At 43.6% G+C, this 17,856-nt stretch overlaps 1 protein-coding gene across 1 annotated transcript in view; it reads right to left on the reverse strand.

The window, feature by feature from the left end:
* SMC5 (structural maintenance of chromosomes 5) overlaps positions 1-17,834 on the reverse strand; it is a 57,425-nt gene extending 39,591 nt beyond the window's left edge. Inside the window, exons 1-9 of the mRNA XM_077344827.1 lie at positions 17,625-17,834; positions 13,376-13,517; positions 10,350-10,402; positions 9,993-10,155; positions 8,520-8,654; positions 7,705-7,845; positions 2,908-3,069; positions 1,646-1,717; positions 301-556 (exon numbers count right to left, since the gene is read on the reverse strand). Coding sequence (XP_077200942.1) covers positions 301-556; positions 1,646-1,717; positions 2,908-3,069; positions 7,705-7,845; positions 8,520-8,654; positions 9,993-10,155; positions 10,350-10,402; positions 13,376-13,517; positions 17,625-17,818 — 1,318 coding nt within the window. The 5' untranslated portion in view covers positions 17,819-17,834. The remainder of the gene's footprint in view (positions 1-300; positions 557-1,645; positions 1,718-2,907; positions 3,070-7,704; positions 7,846-8,519; positions 8,655-9,992; positions 10,156-10,349; positions 10,403-13,375; positions 13,518-17,624) is intronic.
* Between the last annotated feature and the right edge of the window lie 22 nt (positions 17,835-17,856).

The raw sequence follows: 17,856 nt of genomic DNA on the forward strand, positions 1-17,856 counted from the left end.
GTGGTGATGATAACTGGAGTAGCAAAGTCCAAAAATCACCTGCTCTGACTAGAAAGTTAGGACCTATAGAGTTGTGCAGAGAGTACAGTGGGATTTCTGAACCCCCTTGTAAAGCTGTGCACCCAATATGACCAATGTCTAAAGAGCCCTTGAGAAGTTAAATTATTCCTTTCCCTGTGAAACCCAGTTGGGAAGGGATTTTGTACTTGCAAGGTCAAGGATGGGCTGCCAGCTATTACGCAAATATTCCAATGGAATTATAAGTAGTGTTCACTGTAAAACATTATTACACCTATTTACCTTTTTGTTCCCTAAGTATATTCTCCATTTCATTACGTGCCCCTGTTCTTTCACCAACAATATGTGCCATCTCTTCCACCAAGTGTCCTAGTTCTGCATTAACAGAATCCATTTGGGGCTGAATATTATCAGAGTTGTCTGTATTTCTTAGCTCATTATTCAAATCTTCTATCATCTTACGAGTGTTGTCAATTCTTTTCTGCCGATCCATCTCTTCTTCTCTCTTCATCCTCAAAGCTTGCTCAATCTCCCCAATCTAAGAAAAAAATAAAAATATTTTCAAAGCATGTTAATAATACAAAAACAGTTCTTTCCATAACATAAAAGCAGATAAGCCACAGGGCCATGCTAAAATATTCAAGCTCAGAAATTAAAACATGTGTGACAGTTATCTAAAATTAAAGAGATAAGAACGGCAAAGCATTTTTTCCACCCTCAAAATGTGAAAAATAGCTTGTATTGATGGCCAGGGGACTAATAACCAAAATATATTTTACTATTCTTAACTGAAAACTTGTTTGTCTAAACTAGTGGTCCCCAACCCCCGGTCCGGGACCCCGTACCGGTCCGTAGATCAGTCGGTACCAGGCAGCGGCTCCTCCTCGTACTCTTCCCCGGCTGCTGCCTCGAAGCAGAGGGCCCTGTCACTCTGCTGCCAGCTCACCTTTGGTGCTCTCCGGTGGCCGCCATGGCTGAGGTTCCCCCTTGGCGTGGCACTGCACAGCTGCTGCTAGCAGCGCCCCCCAGGGAGCAGCGGAAAGTCACGGGCGCTGGCAGGAAAGCAAGCGGAGCAGGGGCTCAGGTGGTGGCGGCGACGTCCCTCAGCAAAAGACTACCCCCCCAGGCCTCAGTAAAATTGTCAAGTGTTGACCAGTCCCTGGTGATAAAAATGTTGGGGACCACTGGTCTAAACAATTATTTAAAAGATGAGGATATCAGATTTTAAATGCTATATAAAACAACAGCTGCATAAGCAGAACAAAAATAATTTCCTGGAATATGTGCCAAAACTAGGCAAATGGATGCACAGCTTTCCAGTTCATCACTACAGAATTGCCATATTTGTCTGAAAGAAAAAAATAATTTATTTCCAGTTGTGCTAAAAAGGGAAGAAGTTGTTTTATGTGTTACATGTATGAACAATGATAAAACTTTTTGTGTATAACCTTTTTTTCCAAGGGGTGGTCCTATATTCAGAGTTTTTTTTTTTGAGGTAAATATGGTGTTTTCATTCATAAAATCTGTAGCAAAACTGGACATGGTTGCCAGATTACAAACATTAAGAGCAAAAAAGTCAAGCATTAAAACAGTTTTTAAAATATAGATTATACCAGCAAAGTCTTACTTGTTTGTCTCTTTTCTCCAAAGCATCTTGCTGCTGTTTACATTTTTGGGATGTTTTTTCGATAGCTGTAACCTATATATCAAAGGAATTTTCAAAAATTAATTGTACTTATCAAAATGTATTACAGATTCATGAACATGTCACCGCTTTTAAAAATAACACAATGCATCAGACAAAGATAGTGGAAAACTACTAGTATACTTCAACCAATATTCACAAGATCAGCAAAATAATTAAATCTCAACATATATAGTGCTGAGATGTTCATTAACAAGGGGTACTTGAAGCAATTTTTAAGCACATACAGGTGAAGGAGTCTTTCATAGCCCAAAATGGTAGCATAAAACATAAGATGATGTTTTTTAGTATTACTTTTGAGCTAACATAGGAAATCTTACAGAAAAATCTTAGAACACTGGCTGATCAGAAAATGAGCACAAGATGCTTGCCAGCATAGGGTGAGCATAATAGAGCAGTGATAGTCCTTCAGAGGCTTGAGAGTCCCATGTGGTTCTTTGACTATGGCACCTCTGGCTCTTCTGAGTATCGTTCCCTAATGTGACAGTGCAGTTTGATGCAATGGGGAATGTTGGAACACTGCAGTATCTATTATTGCCTATCAGGCACTCTCATAGCCTGGGAAGACCTATAGTGAACTATCATGCACATGTTCAAAGCCCACTGCAAAGCGAAAGTCAGGAGAAGTCAGCAATGCTGGACTCTCTGAATGACTAGTAGCAGAGATCCCCTGGACTGGCTAGTACCAGCATAAGGAACAGGAGCTTGGGCTTCTGTCCTTGGCTACTTAGTACTGTTACACTTCAAGGATCGTTTCTCCACTTCAAGCCATTAACCTCAGAAACCCTGAGCTGAAAACATCACTCTCCGAGTCGAAATTCAGATACTGTTAGCCACAAGTCCAGCCTGACCCCAACAGTTTCCCCACGAATCTCATCTGGGATAAAAAAAAAAGCAATGGTCTCCCAGTTGAAACAAACAGAGATCCAGGATACTCTTTTCCTGTGGCTTGGATTGTGTGGGATGATCTGGAAGCTAATATGCAGCTTTGCTAATAAGGAGGTAGACTTATGGAGCTTTTATTCTATGATTCTAGCCCACTAAAATTTCCTTCTAACTGTAATTTTATTAATATAGTTCCCATTTTAATTTCATAGGACCTCTCAGGCTAAATTCCTAAACCATTTATATCTACATTAATTACAGTGATTACCACTTACAAGCAAAGTGATGCTGAAAATTACCTTTTCTTTTATTATGGCATCCAGACTTGCACACCGCTCCTCAGCCTCCTGGATCTGATGTACTACTGGAGACTGTGCTTCTTTTAGTGCTCTCAATTCTACTTTCTGACGATCTTGGCTTCGTTTCACCTCTTCATACTGCTGGCGAACATTTTCATATACCTAGCAGGAAAAATATGAACACACTAATTGAAGACTTTACACCTCTGTTTTTAAAACATCAGAAGGGTTGTCTGGCAATTCTGATTTATCATAGGGTAAAATTTCTAATTAGTATAAGCAAACATCACCATAAAACATTCTTCTGATTTCTCAGGTTCACTTTGTACCCTTTGTGGATATACCCCTTGGTCTTTCACTAATATGTCACAAATAGGCTACATTAAGACCTGACAATAAGCCCCAATTTGCGCAAACCATCAAACTCTAGTTTCCATATTAATCTCAGCTCCTTGCCTCCTTTCAGTGTACTAGTAGTTCTTTTTTACCCAAAGTGGCTATAAAGGACTGTGCAATGCAAAACATTGTAGTTTGTTAATTCAGCCACCACCACAAATCTCAGTTAGTACAAATCGTAATTAATAATAAACCAGCTATAAAGCCCTAACTGGAAATCACAGCCTGGAATCATCTTCTTCAACTTGATATCACAACTGACTAGAATTTGACCAAAGCATGATTTTATAAAGCACATTATACTGGGATGATGGCTGTGAAAACAAAGAGTGCATAAAGAAACATTTGAGCATATGGTCAAAATGCACCCCTGCTGTATATTGTTTCATTGTTCAGAAAGTCTCATCGAATCATAGAATTGGAAGGGTCCTCCGGGATCATTTAGTCCAACCCCCAGCACAACACAGGAACTCACAACTATCTGCACAGTGACTCAAATTTCATGGCCAAATGACCCCCTCCCACACACACACACACCCAAAAAAATCTCCAAATCCAACCTGGCCTGGAGGAAATTCACTTACTTCCCACAGTGGCAATCAGCAATTTCCTGGGTATGCAAGGAAGGTCCACAAGAGACAAATACCGGAACATCCCTTTTTGCCCTCCCACTCACAATATGCCTAAGTTCATAAAATCGGTATTTCTGTCAGATGACTATCTAGCCTCTGCTTTAAAACGTCCAAAGGAGAACCCACTACTTCCCGAGGAAGCCTGTTCCACTGAGGAACCGCTGTCAGAAACTTCTTCCAGATGTTTAGTTGAAAATTCTTTTGAATTAATTTCAGCTCATTGGTTCTGGTCCAACCCAGAACTGGGGCAACAGGAAACAACTCTGCTCTATTTTCTATATGAGAGCCCTTCAAGTATTTGAAGACAGTTATCATATCACCTCTTAGTTGTCTTCTCTCCAGGCTAAACAGGACAAGCTCCCTCAAGCTTTCCCCATACTATTTGGTCTCCAAACCCCTCACCATCTTTGTTGCCCTCCTCTGGACACGCTCCAGTTTCTCTACATCTTTCTTCAGTTTCGGTGACTAAGGAAGGTGACAGGTGACTTGACCATCCTGAAGTGGCTCAGAGGAGACTACTGAAAATAACTTCTCTTGCAGCTATGGGCAATGGACAATTTAATTTTTCTCTGAGAACTCTGAAGCTAATTATTGATATGACTGCTTGCTTCCAGATGAGTCTGGCCTTCTGTTAAGCCTTCTGTAGAAGAACCATTCTGCAGTCCCCTATGTTTGGAAGCAGGGCAGCTGCTCAATGGAGAAAGAAGAATCTTAGTGGTGATGCTCAATTCATGATCTCCCACAATGTTCAACTGGTGCTCAACTGATTTACCTTTAGGTACCAAGTAAACACCTTCTTGTTTATGATGGCGGATACAGATGTGACTGTATTTTTTCCTCATTCTGCTCCACTGATGGTTTTTAATTTAAGATTCTTATGTTTAAACTACAGGCATCAGTTGATATGGTTTTAATTGATAATGTAGAGATCAATATCTGAGAGTCCTCCAAAGAACACCTTCAAAATTTCATGAAGAAAGAAATTGAAAATATTCTCCCTACTCATGTGGAGGAGCCCAGATTTTCCAGTTAATACAAGTTATGCTGTGATAACTGATAAGTTATGCAAAGCTCACAGGATTATTTATTTATTTATTTTTCAATTTATTTCCCGTCACTCCCTAAGTGGCTTGTGGCAGGTCACAATGTCTTAAAAACCCCATTAAAATTCCCCATTAAAACTTAAAATCCATCACAACATGGCGGAAACAAACAAGATCCCCTTCTTACCCCCATTACTAAAGAGGGGCAGAGAAGAAGGAGGTCAATGATGTACAAGAAGCCCAGGGGGAGCCATCGGTGTACCTCACCGACCCCAGCCTCAACCATTGACCTGACGGAAGAGCTTCCCTATGAAAAGAAAGGATCTATGAAAAGAAAGGCATTGAGCCTGACAAACTATTTATTTATTTATTTAATATTTATATACTGCTCTCCCCCGAAGGCTCAGGGCGGTTTACAGGGAACAGGAAACAGATAAAAATAACATGAGGAACATATGTGACAACAGCAATAACAGTGCAACACCAATAACCCCAACATGATAACAGCAATAATATGATAGAACTGCAAAGGAGCCTCAGCTCAACTCTTACTGGGGCCCAGTGGGCTAGGCAGATTAGTGATGGTCGTAATAGGATGGGGGGGGGGGGCTGAGTGCCAATTGGAAGCGATGGTCCGGGTTGACCTCAACCAAATGCCTGGTGGAGGAGCTCCCTTTTGCAGGCCCTGCGGAACTATTTGGGTTCCGTCAGGGCCCTGATCTCTTCTGGGAGCTCGTTCTACCAGCTGGGGGCCAGAATGGAGAAAGCTCTGGCCCTGGTTGAGGTCAAGTGGGCTTCTTTGGGGCCAGGGACCACCAGGAGGTTGGAGGTAGTAGAGCGCAAGGCTCTTTGAGGAGTGTAGGCAGACAGGCGATCCCTCAGGTATACTGCGCCCAGATCGCACATGGCCTTAAAGGAGATAATCAAAACCTTAAGCCTGAACTAAATGTAGCTCAGATCTCTGGCACTAATAAAGGACTGGCACTAATACAGTCCTTTTATGGCAAGATGAATTTTGCCAACAATCTATTATTTTATATGGTTCATTGACTCATTTGGATTTTTATCCTACCCTATCCTAATGGCTTATATCTGGCTGCCTATTGACAGCAGGAAAATCATGTAGGAAACTATCAAGATGTCAACAGGATGTAATCCTTCCTGTATGCAGGAACTTCTAAAATAATATCAACAACACTTCAAATACTTAAGACTTAAGACTTTGGAAGACGGTTGACCATATGTGCTACATTCCCCCTCCCACTGCAAACCCAAGCCTGCCTCCTATGCTGCTCCTTTGAGTTCACTACCCCCCCCAAAAAAAAAAAGCAGAAGTGAAGGAGTCCGATCTGTGCATTCATGGATGTGCAGTGATATGCCAGTATTCTTTTGGAATCTGGAAAATCCAGCATTCATCCAGGCACCCCATGGAGACTTTGGTTGTACATTTGGCAAGTGACATTCAACAGGTCTGCCACAATTGATTATAAAATTTTCCTAGAAGACCGTCAGAGCCTACAGGTGTTTACGAAACTGTCAAGTGGTTGCACACTTACCATATGACCCTATCCTGTCTCCTAAAGAAATTTTATTTATTTATTTAAAACATTAGCCACCTTTCTTCCTTGTGGTACTCAAGATAGCTTACGATTGTGGAGCATAAATCTGAGGTCCTGGCTCACAGAGGGTGGAGGCGGGGTCACAAAAGTAGGCAGGTCCTTTGTCCTGGAGTATATGTAACTCTTTAAAGACAGAGTATGAAAATACATAACGACTGAATGTCTGGTAACAGTGAGGAACAAGCTATGGGCAATTCAGCCTGCCATATTTATTGGACAGGGCTTCAACTCAGTTATAAAGATTCAATAGTTCCTCACTTTGTTTGTTTGTTTGTTAGGTGCGAAGTCGTGTCTGACCCATCACGACCCCATGAACAATGATCCTCCAGACCTTCCTGTCCTCTACCATTCCCCGGAGTCCATTTAAGTTTGCACCTACTGCTTCAGTGACTCCATCCAGCCATCTCATTCTCTGAGTTCCTCACTATCACCCTGATAATTGCAGAGGTGTTCAAAAATGCTGTGATTTTTGTACAAGATGCCATAATGTAATTGGCTCCACATTGTTGTTGTTGTTATGTGCGAAGTCGTGTCCGACCCATCGCGACCCCATGGACAATGATCCTCCAGGCCTTCCTGTCCTCTACCATTCCCCGGAGTCCATTTAAGTTTGCACCTACTGCTTCAGTGACTCCATCCAGCCACCTCATTCTCTGTCGTCCCCTTCTTCTTTTGCCCTCGATCGCTCCCAGCATTAGGCTCTTCTCCAGGGAGTCCTTCCTTCTCATGAGGTGGCCAAAGTATTTGAGTTTCATCTTCAGGATCTGGCCTTCTAAAGAGCAGTCAGGGTTGATCTCCTCTAGGACTGACCGGTTTGTTCGCCTTGCAGTCCAAGGGACTCGCAAGAGTCTTCTCCAGCACCAGAGTTCAAAAGCCTCAGTTCTTTGATGCTCGGCCTTCCTTATGGTCCTTATGGCTCCACATAGCCGCCCACAATTTTGTCATTAATAATTCTCCTAAGGCTTTTGGCAGAGAAAATTAAACAGCTCCTAGAAAAAAATATTTGCCGTTGCCTGGACTAGACTAACAGGTTTAATGAGGCTGGAGAAAATATGAATATTACTGATAAAGCATATTTTTAAAAAGTCTCTAAAATTAAGAACTTACCACCCAAGGTCTTTTTCTTTCAAGCATTGCAATTAAATCTAGATGACGCTTATGTTCATGATATCGCTCCACATCTTGCTTATACCTTTCATTCTTTTGCTTCAGTTTTTCTAAGTTAATATCTCTTTCCTTGCATGAATTCTGTCAGAAAACAAATTTAAAACAAATGTATACCAGGAAATATCCTTTGAACCCCTTAGGATACAACTAACCTCAGTGCCAGCATAACTCCAAGATATGGCAACACAAGTGGGAGATGCAACAGAGCCAAGACACACCAGTGCAACCCTTGCACCAGCACAGAAGTAGGAGGCATCTGGGACACATCAGGGAAGATGATTTAGGTGGAGTCCATTCAGGGCTTTGTTGAGGGTCTATCAACCTGGCTCCTGAACCTCTGCAACATGCTTAACAGGCATTTGTTTGACCAGTACAATTGTCTGTCTCATGAGAACGCAGGGACAGCTCTACCCATGTCCTCTCAATGTAGTTTTCAAAGGTGTAGGAACCTTGCTGGAACCAGGAAGCTGCCAACCCTCTTTCTATGCCTTGCTTCTAACATTCTGCTTTTGATACCATTTAATAAAGGTGACAGGGTAGTCTCTCATTATTAGGGTTTGGCAGCTATGAATACATTCACATTCCAGGCTGCCCCATCTCTTCTCTGAACAAGGGCAGAAAATGTTATCTCCATCTCTCAACATTAAAAAGGGCATCTACTTAAACCCTGTTTTCTCATGACTAAGAAAAAGTTACGTATTCCTTTTCAAGGTGAAGGGAAAATGTACATATTTGTCCAACTGGCAGCCACTTACCTCAAGTTCTCGCTCGTGCTGCCTGAAATTCTTTAGTTCACAGTGAAATTTATACATTTCTGGAGGACCCACTGATTTCTCTGTGGCTTCGAGGAGTTCAATCTTGGATAATTTTGCAAATTCCCCAACTTTATCCTGCAAAGCAAGCAACAAAATATCTAGAATACTATATAAAACCAGCAAAATAATATATTCTAACAAAGGAATTATAAAACCAACATAAATATCCAGCATATTATTGGCAATTTTTGCAAAGATTATAGTAGGTGATATGAGATTCCAGAGGGCATTCCAGTAGCAGCAGTAGTGAGCTTGAATCCGTTTAAAGCAGCCCTGGTACTTTTGCATCTTGTGATCATTCATGTGAAACAATTTCCATAAGGCTCTGGACAGCCCTACTTCCTCCACAGCCACTTCCATGTATATTCTCCTAAATAGTCTACAACTAGGTGCAGCCATTTCATAGCAGCTCAAACCTTCTTTGCACCCCACTGCCCACATCCAAGAGCTGATTCGTCCCTGAACTCCTGGAGGTAAATGTGCTTCTGCTAAGAGCCAGGAAAGCTTTATCTGCCATTGAATGGCTCTGACTAGTGTCTACATCAGGCTTTCTCAACCAGGGTTTTGCAACGGCCCCAGAAGGGTTTCACCAAATGGGTGGGAGTTAATTAATTTTTACATATGCTTTAATTAAAAAAAAAATTATTGTGTGATATGACTATATACGGTCATGTTGGTCCACACCCCCTCCCAAAATGGCCAGTGATGGACCTGGAGGGGGTGGGAGGAGAGGAGTCCGAACTATACAAATTCTTGCTGGTTGAGGCTTGTCGCACATGGTAGCAGAGAGGAAAGTACTCTCATTTTAACTTAACTGCAAGGGGAGGGGGACGGAGTGGCATGTCACTTCTGGTGATGATTTCCAGGGGTGTGGCAGGAAGGTGCAGCCTGCTGACATCACTTCCAGGGTTTCACGAAGCCTGAAAAACATTTCAGGGGTTTCTCAACAGTAAAAAGATTGAGAAGGCTGGTCTATGTGCTTTGAAGAGCAGTTCATGCAGGGGTTCCATAGGAACCCCAATAAATCATCAAATAGAAGCCCTGCATAATTTCAAAGAGGGATTCCTCAGAAACTGGATCCTACCCAAGAGTTGTTTTATTCACAGAAGCACTATACTTCAAATAACCTAAATATGTGTGTTAGACTCTCTGTACTTTCTTTTTGTCAAAAATCATCCATCTTTGAGAACCAAAAGTATTTTCTGCATTGGACTGCTCACAGTCTCTGTGGTCTCCTACTGAATTGTTGTGTTTATGTATGACTATTCTTGAAAAGTTAAAAGACAGAACTAGATTTTCCATTCTTGTACAGTGCATGCCTAAGCAAAGTTAGATCCTTCTTCTAAGTCAGTGGGCTTAGGAGGGTGTCACTCTGCTTAGGACTGCACCGTTAATAACTTAATCCTTTCATACCTGTGGAAGAAACTGGCACAGATTGCCTACTTGGATGTTTAAGGCTGCGACTTGGTCTTCCACTGCTTTGAGGGTGGAAGGTTTTCCATTAATAAACCATGTTGACTGGTTGTTTGTCACATAAATTTCTCGCGTGATAGTGAGGTTGTTTGGAATCTTAAACCTGACAAATAGAAAAGAATTATCATTTTTATCCACAGCACTGAAATAATACTGCTGAGGAAGAGGAAAGAAACATACTGATCCCACAAATGCCCACCAACTTATCACAACACTATACCTTCCTCACTCCAAATTCTCAGTAACAGGATTTGTTACATACAGAAAATGGAAATACAAACAAATGTGGTTACTTACAGCTCAATTTCAACTATTCCTTTGTTGCAGTCTCGCTTCACATACAGACCAACCTACAAAAAAAACCCCAGAATTAAAAAAATTAATTTTAAAATACAAGAAACATGGAAACAGATTTACAGTGCAATCTTAAACAGAGTTACATCCATTTAATTGCAACTTTGATAAGGCCAACACTGCTAAATACTTACTTTAAACGTAATTGTATTAATAAATACAGTAATCAGCTTTGAAACAATTAACCTGAGCTGCAACACTGACATAAAAGGAGAAAATACAGGAATTTAAGAGTATTGTTCAATTAACCCTTCCTATGTCTTAAAGCAACATCCAGGAAAGATGAATGGAACCATTTTATGCATCTTTAATCTGTACTGTTATATTTCCAGGAGCAGAGAGTTTTTGAAACAGGCTAATTTAAAACAAGCAATCTTCATGAGCATTCTGAGGGGGGGGGGGGCACAGGCCCATAAGTGGCATGTGTCCTCCCTGATTATGTATGTAGAACAGGCTTTCTCAACCAGGGTTTCTTCATGGCCCCGGAAGTGTTTCCCAAATTGTTGGGAATTAATGTTCAATATATTTTTAAAATTTTAAACATGTATCAGGTGATATGACTATATGGTCATGTCAACCAATCCCCACCCCCCTCCCCAGAGATCAGGGCCCTGCCGGAATTTCCACAATTCCACAGGGCCTGCAAAAAGGAGCTCTTCCACCAAGCATTTGCTTGAGGTTGACTGACCCATAACATCTACAGGTCCACCCCACCCCAGACTGAGAGGTCGAACCTACCAAGGGTGTGTCAAAGTTACTGTTGTTGAAATACTGTTCTAGTTGGTATGCTATTGTTGTTATATTGTTACATTGATACTGATATAGTTCCATGTAAATGTTCTGAAATGTTTTCTGTAAACCCCTCAGAGCCGTAGGGAAGGGCGGTATAAAAATATATGTAAGTAAGTAAGTAAGTAAATAAATGATGGGCCTGGAGAGGGTGGGAGGGGCAGGAATCCCAGGTGGACATGTACACAGCTATGCTTCCTAACCACATTCTGCATGATTGTGCCACTTCTGGGGTTTCTTGAAGGCCTGAAGAATGCTTCAGGGGTTTCTTGGTGGTAAAAAAGTTGAGAAAGGTTGATGTACACTCTTTTTCTAATAAAAAAAGCACTGCCACAGTGAAGATACAAAACTTATTTCTGTGAGGTCACTGTGGGAGGGCAGGTAGTTGTCAGTTCCTGCATAGTGCAGGGGGTTGTGCTAGATGACCCTGAAGGTCCCTTCCAACTCTAAAGGTAAAGGTAAAGGTATCCCCTGTGCAAGCACCGAGTCATGTCTGACCCTTGGGGTGACGCCCTCTAGTGTTTTCATGGCAGACTCAATACGGGGTGGTTTGCCAGTGCCTTCCCCAGTCATCACCGTTTACCCCCCAGCAAGCTGGGTACTCATTTTACCGACCTCGGAAGGATGGAAGGCTGAGTCAACCTTGAGCCGGCTGCTGGGATTGAACTCCCAGCCTCATGGGCAAAGCTTTCAGACGGCTGCCTTACCACTCTGCGCCACAAGAGGCCACTCTATGATTCTTTATATTTTCATATCAGTATATGTTATGTTGTATGACAGAAAAAAACATGTGAATTAAGTTCTTGTCATTTTCATATTTTTACTTTACACCAGCAGCTCTTTTGTCATTGTTTTAACAGAATTACAAGAAACTGAAGAGTTTAGGTTTATGTTTTGTGGTATATTAGTCAGGCTTCTAAATTTTGGAGCTGGCTTATAGGGCTAAAGAAAATTTGTCCTCGACTGTGTTAAAGTAAAGTAAAAAATCAGGTCAGCACGAATCACAAAGTTCCAGTCAATACTAAATACTGCATGTGGTATACAGAATCAGCAGTCAAAGCAGAGAAGAAACACAATGGGGCAGTGAAAAGAATATTTTATTGTATTCCATATAAAAAACTTCTTCAGAGGATCTGTAAAGCAACTTTACAGATCACTTGACAAGCAGCATATAAAACAAGTAGGGATCTTTCTTCTCTGCTTTACTCTGGATTGGTGGGACCTCCTCTTTTTCACACAGAATCAGCAACCAATTTTATAATTCTCCATGGTACTACATAGCATATTAGCCACCAAAAGACAATTGGGTTGGGGAGGGGGACTAAACTTGAAAAAAATGCAAATAAATAATGTAAATAAAACAGGGCTGAGAGGAGCTAACAAAATGTTAAAAAATGGATCTTATGCATTGATTATTATTATCTTTAAATCGCCTGTGGCGCCGCGGGCGCCACGGACTAAATAAATGGGTAAGTGGTTCTAAGGCGGGATGTGTCCGTGATGAGGAAGGGTCCAGATTGGACCCTTCCTCAGGACAGACAATCGGAGGGACCAATGGGCAGGCGCGAAGCGTCTGCCGATTGGTCCCTCCAATTCCCAGCCCCAGCAACTGCGAGCCGCACGCAGCGCGGCTTGCAGTTGCTCCTGGCCTGACGCGGCGAGAGGCACGAAGCACCTCACGCCACGTCAGGCTGCTACCCAAGGGAGCCCCCGGCAGCCGCGCAGAGTGTGGCTGCCGGGGGCTCCCTGCCCGGCGGCCTGACACGGGGAGAGGCGCAAAGCGCCTCTCGCTGCGTCATGCCGCTGCACGAGGGAGCCCCTGGCAGTCGCGCGGAGCGCGGCTGCCGGGGGCTCCCTGCCCGGCGGCATGACGCGGCGAGATGCGCAAAGCACCTCTCGCTGCGTCAGGCCGCTGCCAGACGAAGACCCCGGCAGTCGCGCGGAGCGCGGCTGCTGGGCCCTCCCTGCCTCCTCCGCTGCCGCCGCTTAGACACGACGCCACAGGGAGGGAGCCGCCGCGGAGAGCCGTCGCCGTGGGACACAACAAACTGTGTGTGCCTAGCGCCCGCTGTATCCCTTATACAGCGGGCTATATTTCTAGTATTATAATAATTGTCTTAAGTAATGCTGTTATACTAGAGATGTCGGTGAACTACAACATAATCAAAAGTTTTCCTCACCTTATCTGCTCGTCCAATGAAGGAAGGTTTTCCAGCCAATCCCAGGCAAATGGCACAAACAATGCTTGATTTACCGGTTCCATTAGCTCCTACTATCATGTTTAAATGGGGTCCTGGAAACACTTCACAATTATCATAAGTTCTGAAAGATGGTATAATTAAAGTTTAGAGTTTATATGCTAAGGAATAGCCATCACAGACTAGCAATAGTTACTTTATTTTTAAATACTGTGATTTATTTAAGTTTATTTATTGGGCTTCTAGGCCACCCTCTCCAAATGGTCTCAGGGCAGCTCACAACAGATTCACAGTTTAAAAAATCCATACAATAAAAAGTCTCTTTTAAATTATTTAATAAACCCAAAAGGATGTTCCATTAGTATACTCCCCCAGTTCAGATAGGTGACATTCCAGTTTCAATCAGGCACAGAAGACAGGAGTAAGGGACTAAGCGGAGGGGGGGGGGGGCTCCCATTCAGGTGGTAAAAGTGCAGCCCCAGGCCTCAGGCAAATGCCTGGTGAAAGAGCGCTGTTATACAGGATCTTCAGAACTCTGGAAATACTGTAAGGGCCTAGGATTCTGCTGGCAGGTCATTCCACCAGCATGGTCTAGGCCAAGCGCATGTTCCTGGGGCCAAAGACTGGCAGAAAATTAGAATTTGCTGAGTGAAGTGCTCTTCCGGGGGTGTATTCAGAGGCAGTCCCTCAGATACACAGGACCCAGACAGCCTCATTCTGGAACAGTTGTGATTTCCGGGTTAGGGATAAGGGAAGGTCCATGTAGAACAAGTTACAGTAAAGCAGCCTAGAGGTGACCATCACAAGGATCGCTGGGGCTAGGTGTTCTGGGGCCAGGTAAGGTGCTAGCAGCTTCACCTGGCATAGATGAAAGAAGGCCTGGTGAGTTACTCTGGTGAACGGAACCTCTTGGTAAGGGAGGTGTCAAAGATCACTCCCAAATTCCTGACAGGGGAGGCACCTCTGGTCCTTTCCTCCCCAACCATAGCATCTCTGCCTTCAGGAGGTTGCGCTTCAGGTGGTTCCACTCAAGCCACTCCACCACAGCTGCTACTCAACCAAGGATTCAGGTGGGGTATTCAGTGAGCCTTCATTAACAGGTAGAGCTGGGTGTCCTCCACATATTGGTGATGGCCCAGCCCATACCCCTGGACAAGCTGGCCTAGAGGATGCATAAAGATGTTTAATAGTATTAGGGAGAGAATCCAGAATAACCAAGGAAGGGCTTATTTTGCCCACTTGAGAGCCACTTGGAAGATTTCATGTTCTGCAGTATGCCGATATATTCTATATTGAAACAAATGTAAGAACTCAGGAATGAAGCTAGACATCCTACACCAGCTGAAATAGTTTTTGCCTAGGAAACAAGATTCTGCATTAGCAATAACAGGTCTGGATGACAACTTGAACAATAGTTTGAATATTTTCCAGTTTATTTGGTCAGAGGATGGAGACAGGCCTGCCAACTGCCTGAATAACCTTTGACCTTCCTTGCTGCTTAAATCTGTTGGGTGATCTGACCTGCCAGGTCCCAGAGGTAGTTTATACCTCCTAGAAAAACATTATGGTTGGCCCAGCCTTGAAATGGGTTGTAGTATACCCACCACCCTGGATTGCTGATATCTGTCAAATAAAATGAAGCTGAATTATGACAGGATGAACATGCAACTGATAAGTGGAAGGTCTCACAGGTTTAACCTCTTCTGGATGGGACTGCACTCTCCTTAAATTATCAGATCCATAGCTTGGGGGATGTTCCTGAACCCAGGCCTACTACTGGATAACCAGATGGCAGCTGTGCCTTTGAAGTACCTTTATCAGCTCCAACTGTTTAGTTAGCTGTGACCTTTGTCCATATGAAAGATCTTGCCTAGTTACATCTAGATTAGATTACTAGAATGTATGAGGAGCTACCCTTGAAAAGTGCTCAGAAAATTCAGTTGCAATGGAATGCTGCAGCCAGAATGTTGACTGGATTGGATAATACAGACCATATTACTCTAGTCTTACCCCATATACACTGGTTTCTAATTTGGTCCTTGGCTTAATTAAAAGTACTGATGTTGATCTTTAAAGCCTTCTGTGGCTTGGGATCCATAGCTGAAGGACCACTTATTCTCATACAAACCTTCCAAAACCTTTAGATGTCACAACATTCTGAGACTGAGTGCGTGACAACCCAAGACAGAATCTTTTCAGCCATGGCACCAAAACTGTAAAACTCTTTCCCCTGTGATATCTATCCATCCCCTTCTGTCACTCTCTTCAGCCATCAGATAAATCCTTTGTGATTGCTCTTTCCTAAGTTATGTCTGATTTATGGGCTTAAATATGTATCATGGGTTTGGTTGTTTTTGTTGTTGTTAGGTGCGAAGTCATGTCCGACCCATCGCGACCCCATGGACAATGATCCTCCAGGCCTTCTTGTCCTCTACCATTCCCCGGAGTCCATTTAAGTTTGCACCTACTGCTTCAGTGACTCCATCCAGCCACCTCATTCTTTGTGGTCCCCTTCTTCTTTTCCCCTCAATCACTCCCAGCATTAGGCTCTTCTCCAGGGAGTCCTTCCTTCTCATGAGGTGGCCAAAATATTTGAGTTTCATCTTCAGGATCTGGCCTTCTAAGGAGCAGTGAGGGCTGATCTCCTCTAGGACTGACCGGTTTGTTCGCCTTACAGTCCAAGGGACTCGCAAGAATCTTCTCCAGCACCAGAGTTCAAAAGCCTCAATTCTTTGACGCTCGGCCTTCCTTATGGTCCAACTTTCACAGCCATACATTGCCACTGGGAATACCATATCCTTGATTTAGTGCACTTTTGTTGGCAGGGTGATATCTCTGCTTTTTAGGATGCTGTCTAGATTTGCCATAGCTTTCCTCCCAAGGATCAAGCATCTTTTAATTTCTTTGCTACAGTCTCTATCTGCAGTGATCTTGGAGCCCAGGAAAATAAAATCTGTCACTATCTCCATTTCTTCCCCATCTATTTGCCAGGAATTGAGAGGGCCGGATGTCATGATCTTTGTTTTTATGATATTTTAATGGTTAGCCATCTTTGTTGCACAGAAATGAGGTATATATATTTTGAAAATAGATAAAACAAAAAACAAAAACCCTGTAAGTCAAATCAGCACCTCAGATGCAGGACTGGGAAAGGGACTTCTGAACTTCATACCCCTACATTAGGAATCAGCACCATCATAATAAAAATTAATTGACCAAAACGATTGAGAAGTCAGTTTCCACAAAAAGTGGGCTATTATACCCAAAGCTGTCAATCTATCACATAATGAAGTATCCACAAATCTAATCTCCAGAGGCCAAGTCCTTCTTATATGTTAAAAGAAGCCCAGTACTTTCATTTTCCATCCTTCCATTCTTATGAGCAGCAAGAATGGTAGCATGACAGGAATTAGGTAGAATACTATTTAAGCATTACCTGCCCATTTCCACACATCAAGCCACTATTTATTTGTTTGGCTTGTGGCCTGCTATTCCCAGAATGGCTGGGCATCTTTCCCCCTCCCCTGAGTTGTTGGCAACCCTGAGAGTTACTCCGAGGTGAGCATGGACAAGAATCAGCCTCACAACTCAGGCCTTTGCTGTAAGCCGACATAAGAAAGGAAGTGCCAAGTCGACTCTACTCCCTTGGGGAACAGAGTAATTACAAGTAAAAGGGTTGGTCTCAGTTATAGTTTTATCCCAGAGGGACGGATGGCTGCTAGATGCTGGAGGGAGGACCGGAATCAAAAGAACAAACGTAGAGTCCAGTGGCACCAACAAAGTGTTATTCAAGGTATGAGCTTTCGCACTTCCTCAGATACATTGTGCACACGGAAGCTCATATCTTGAATAACACTTTGTTGGTCTTAAAGGTGCCACTGGACTCTACGTTTGTTTCGCTTCAGACCAACACAGCTACCCACTTGAGGGAATCAAAAGGTCACACTTAAGAGTAACCGTAGCCGCGTGTAAATAGCAGGCATGAAGCTCGACGGTGGGGGGGGGGGGGGGAGGGGGTCCTAGCGCTGTGGAAACGACTCTGGGCATATCGTGGCAGGGAGCCTGAAGCCGTCCACAAACACCGGCCCCCAATCCGAGCCCGTGCTGAGAAGGGCCTCGAAGGCACCGCCCCCGCCCAGGAGGAGCCACGCCCACACATGTCGTATCCTCACGCCCCGCCTTCTCATTGGCCCGCAGCTGAGCAGCCGCCCATGTGCCGCCTTTAACTCACAGGAAGTTCTCCATGGCGATCCTGACGATGGAGCCCTCCACGAACGGCGATTCTGTATCTCCTCGACAGCCCACTTCCGGTCTGGGAGTTCCCACGGATCTTTTACTGCGGTGGTTGTCGCGGCTGGTGTTGGCGGCGCCTTCGCCCTGTCCTGTCCCAGCGGCCCCTGACTTTCGTTTTACTCCCGTCGCCATCTTACAGCCGCCGGAGGCCTTCACCACAGAGACTAGCG

The sequence above is a fragment of the Paroedura picta genome, chromosome 7 (genome assembly GCF_049243985.1).
Source record: "Paroedura picta isolate Pp20150507F chromosome 7, Ppicta_v3.0, whole genome shotgun sequence".
Lineage (NCBI taxonomy): Eukaryota > Metazoa > Chordata > Lepidosauria > Squamata > Gekkonidae > Paroedura > Paroedura picta.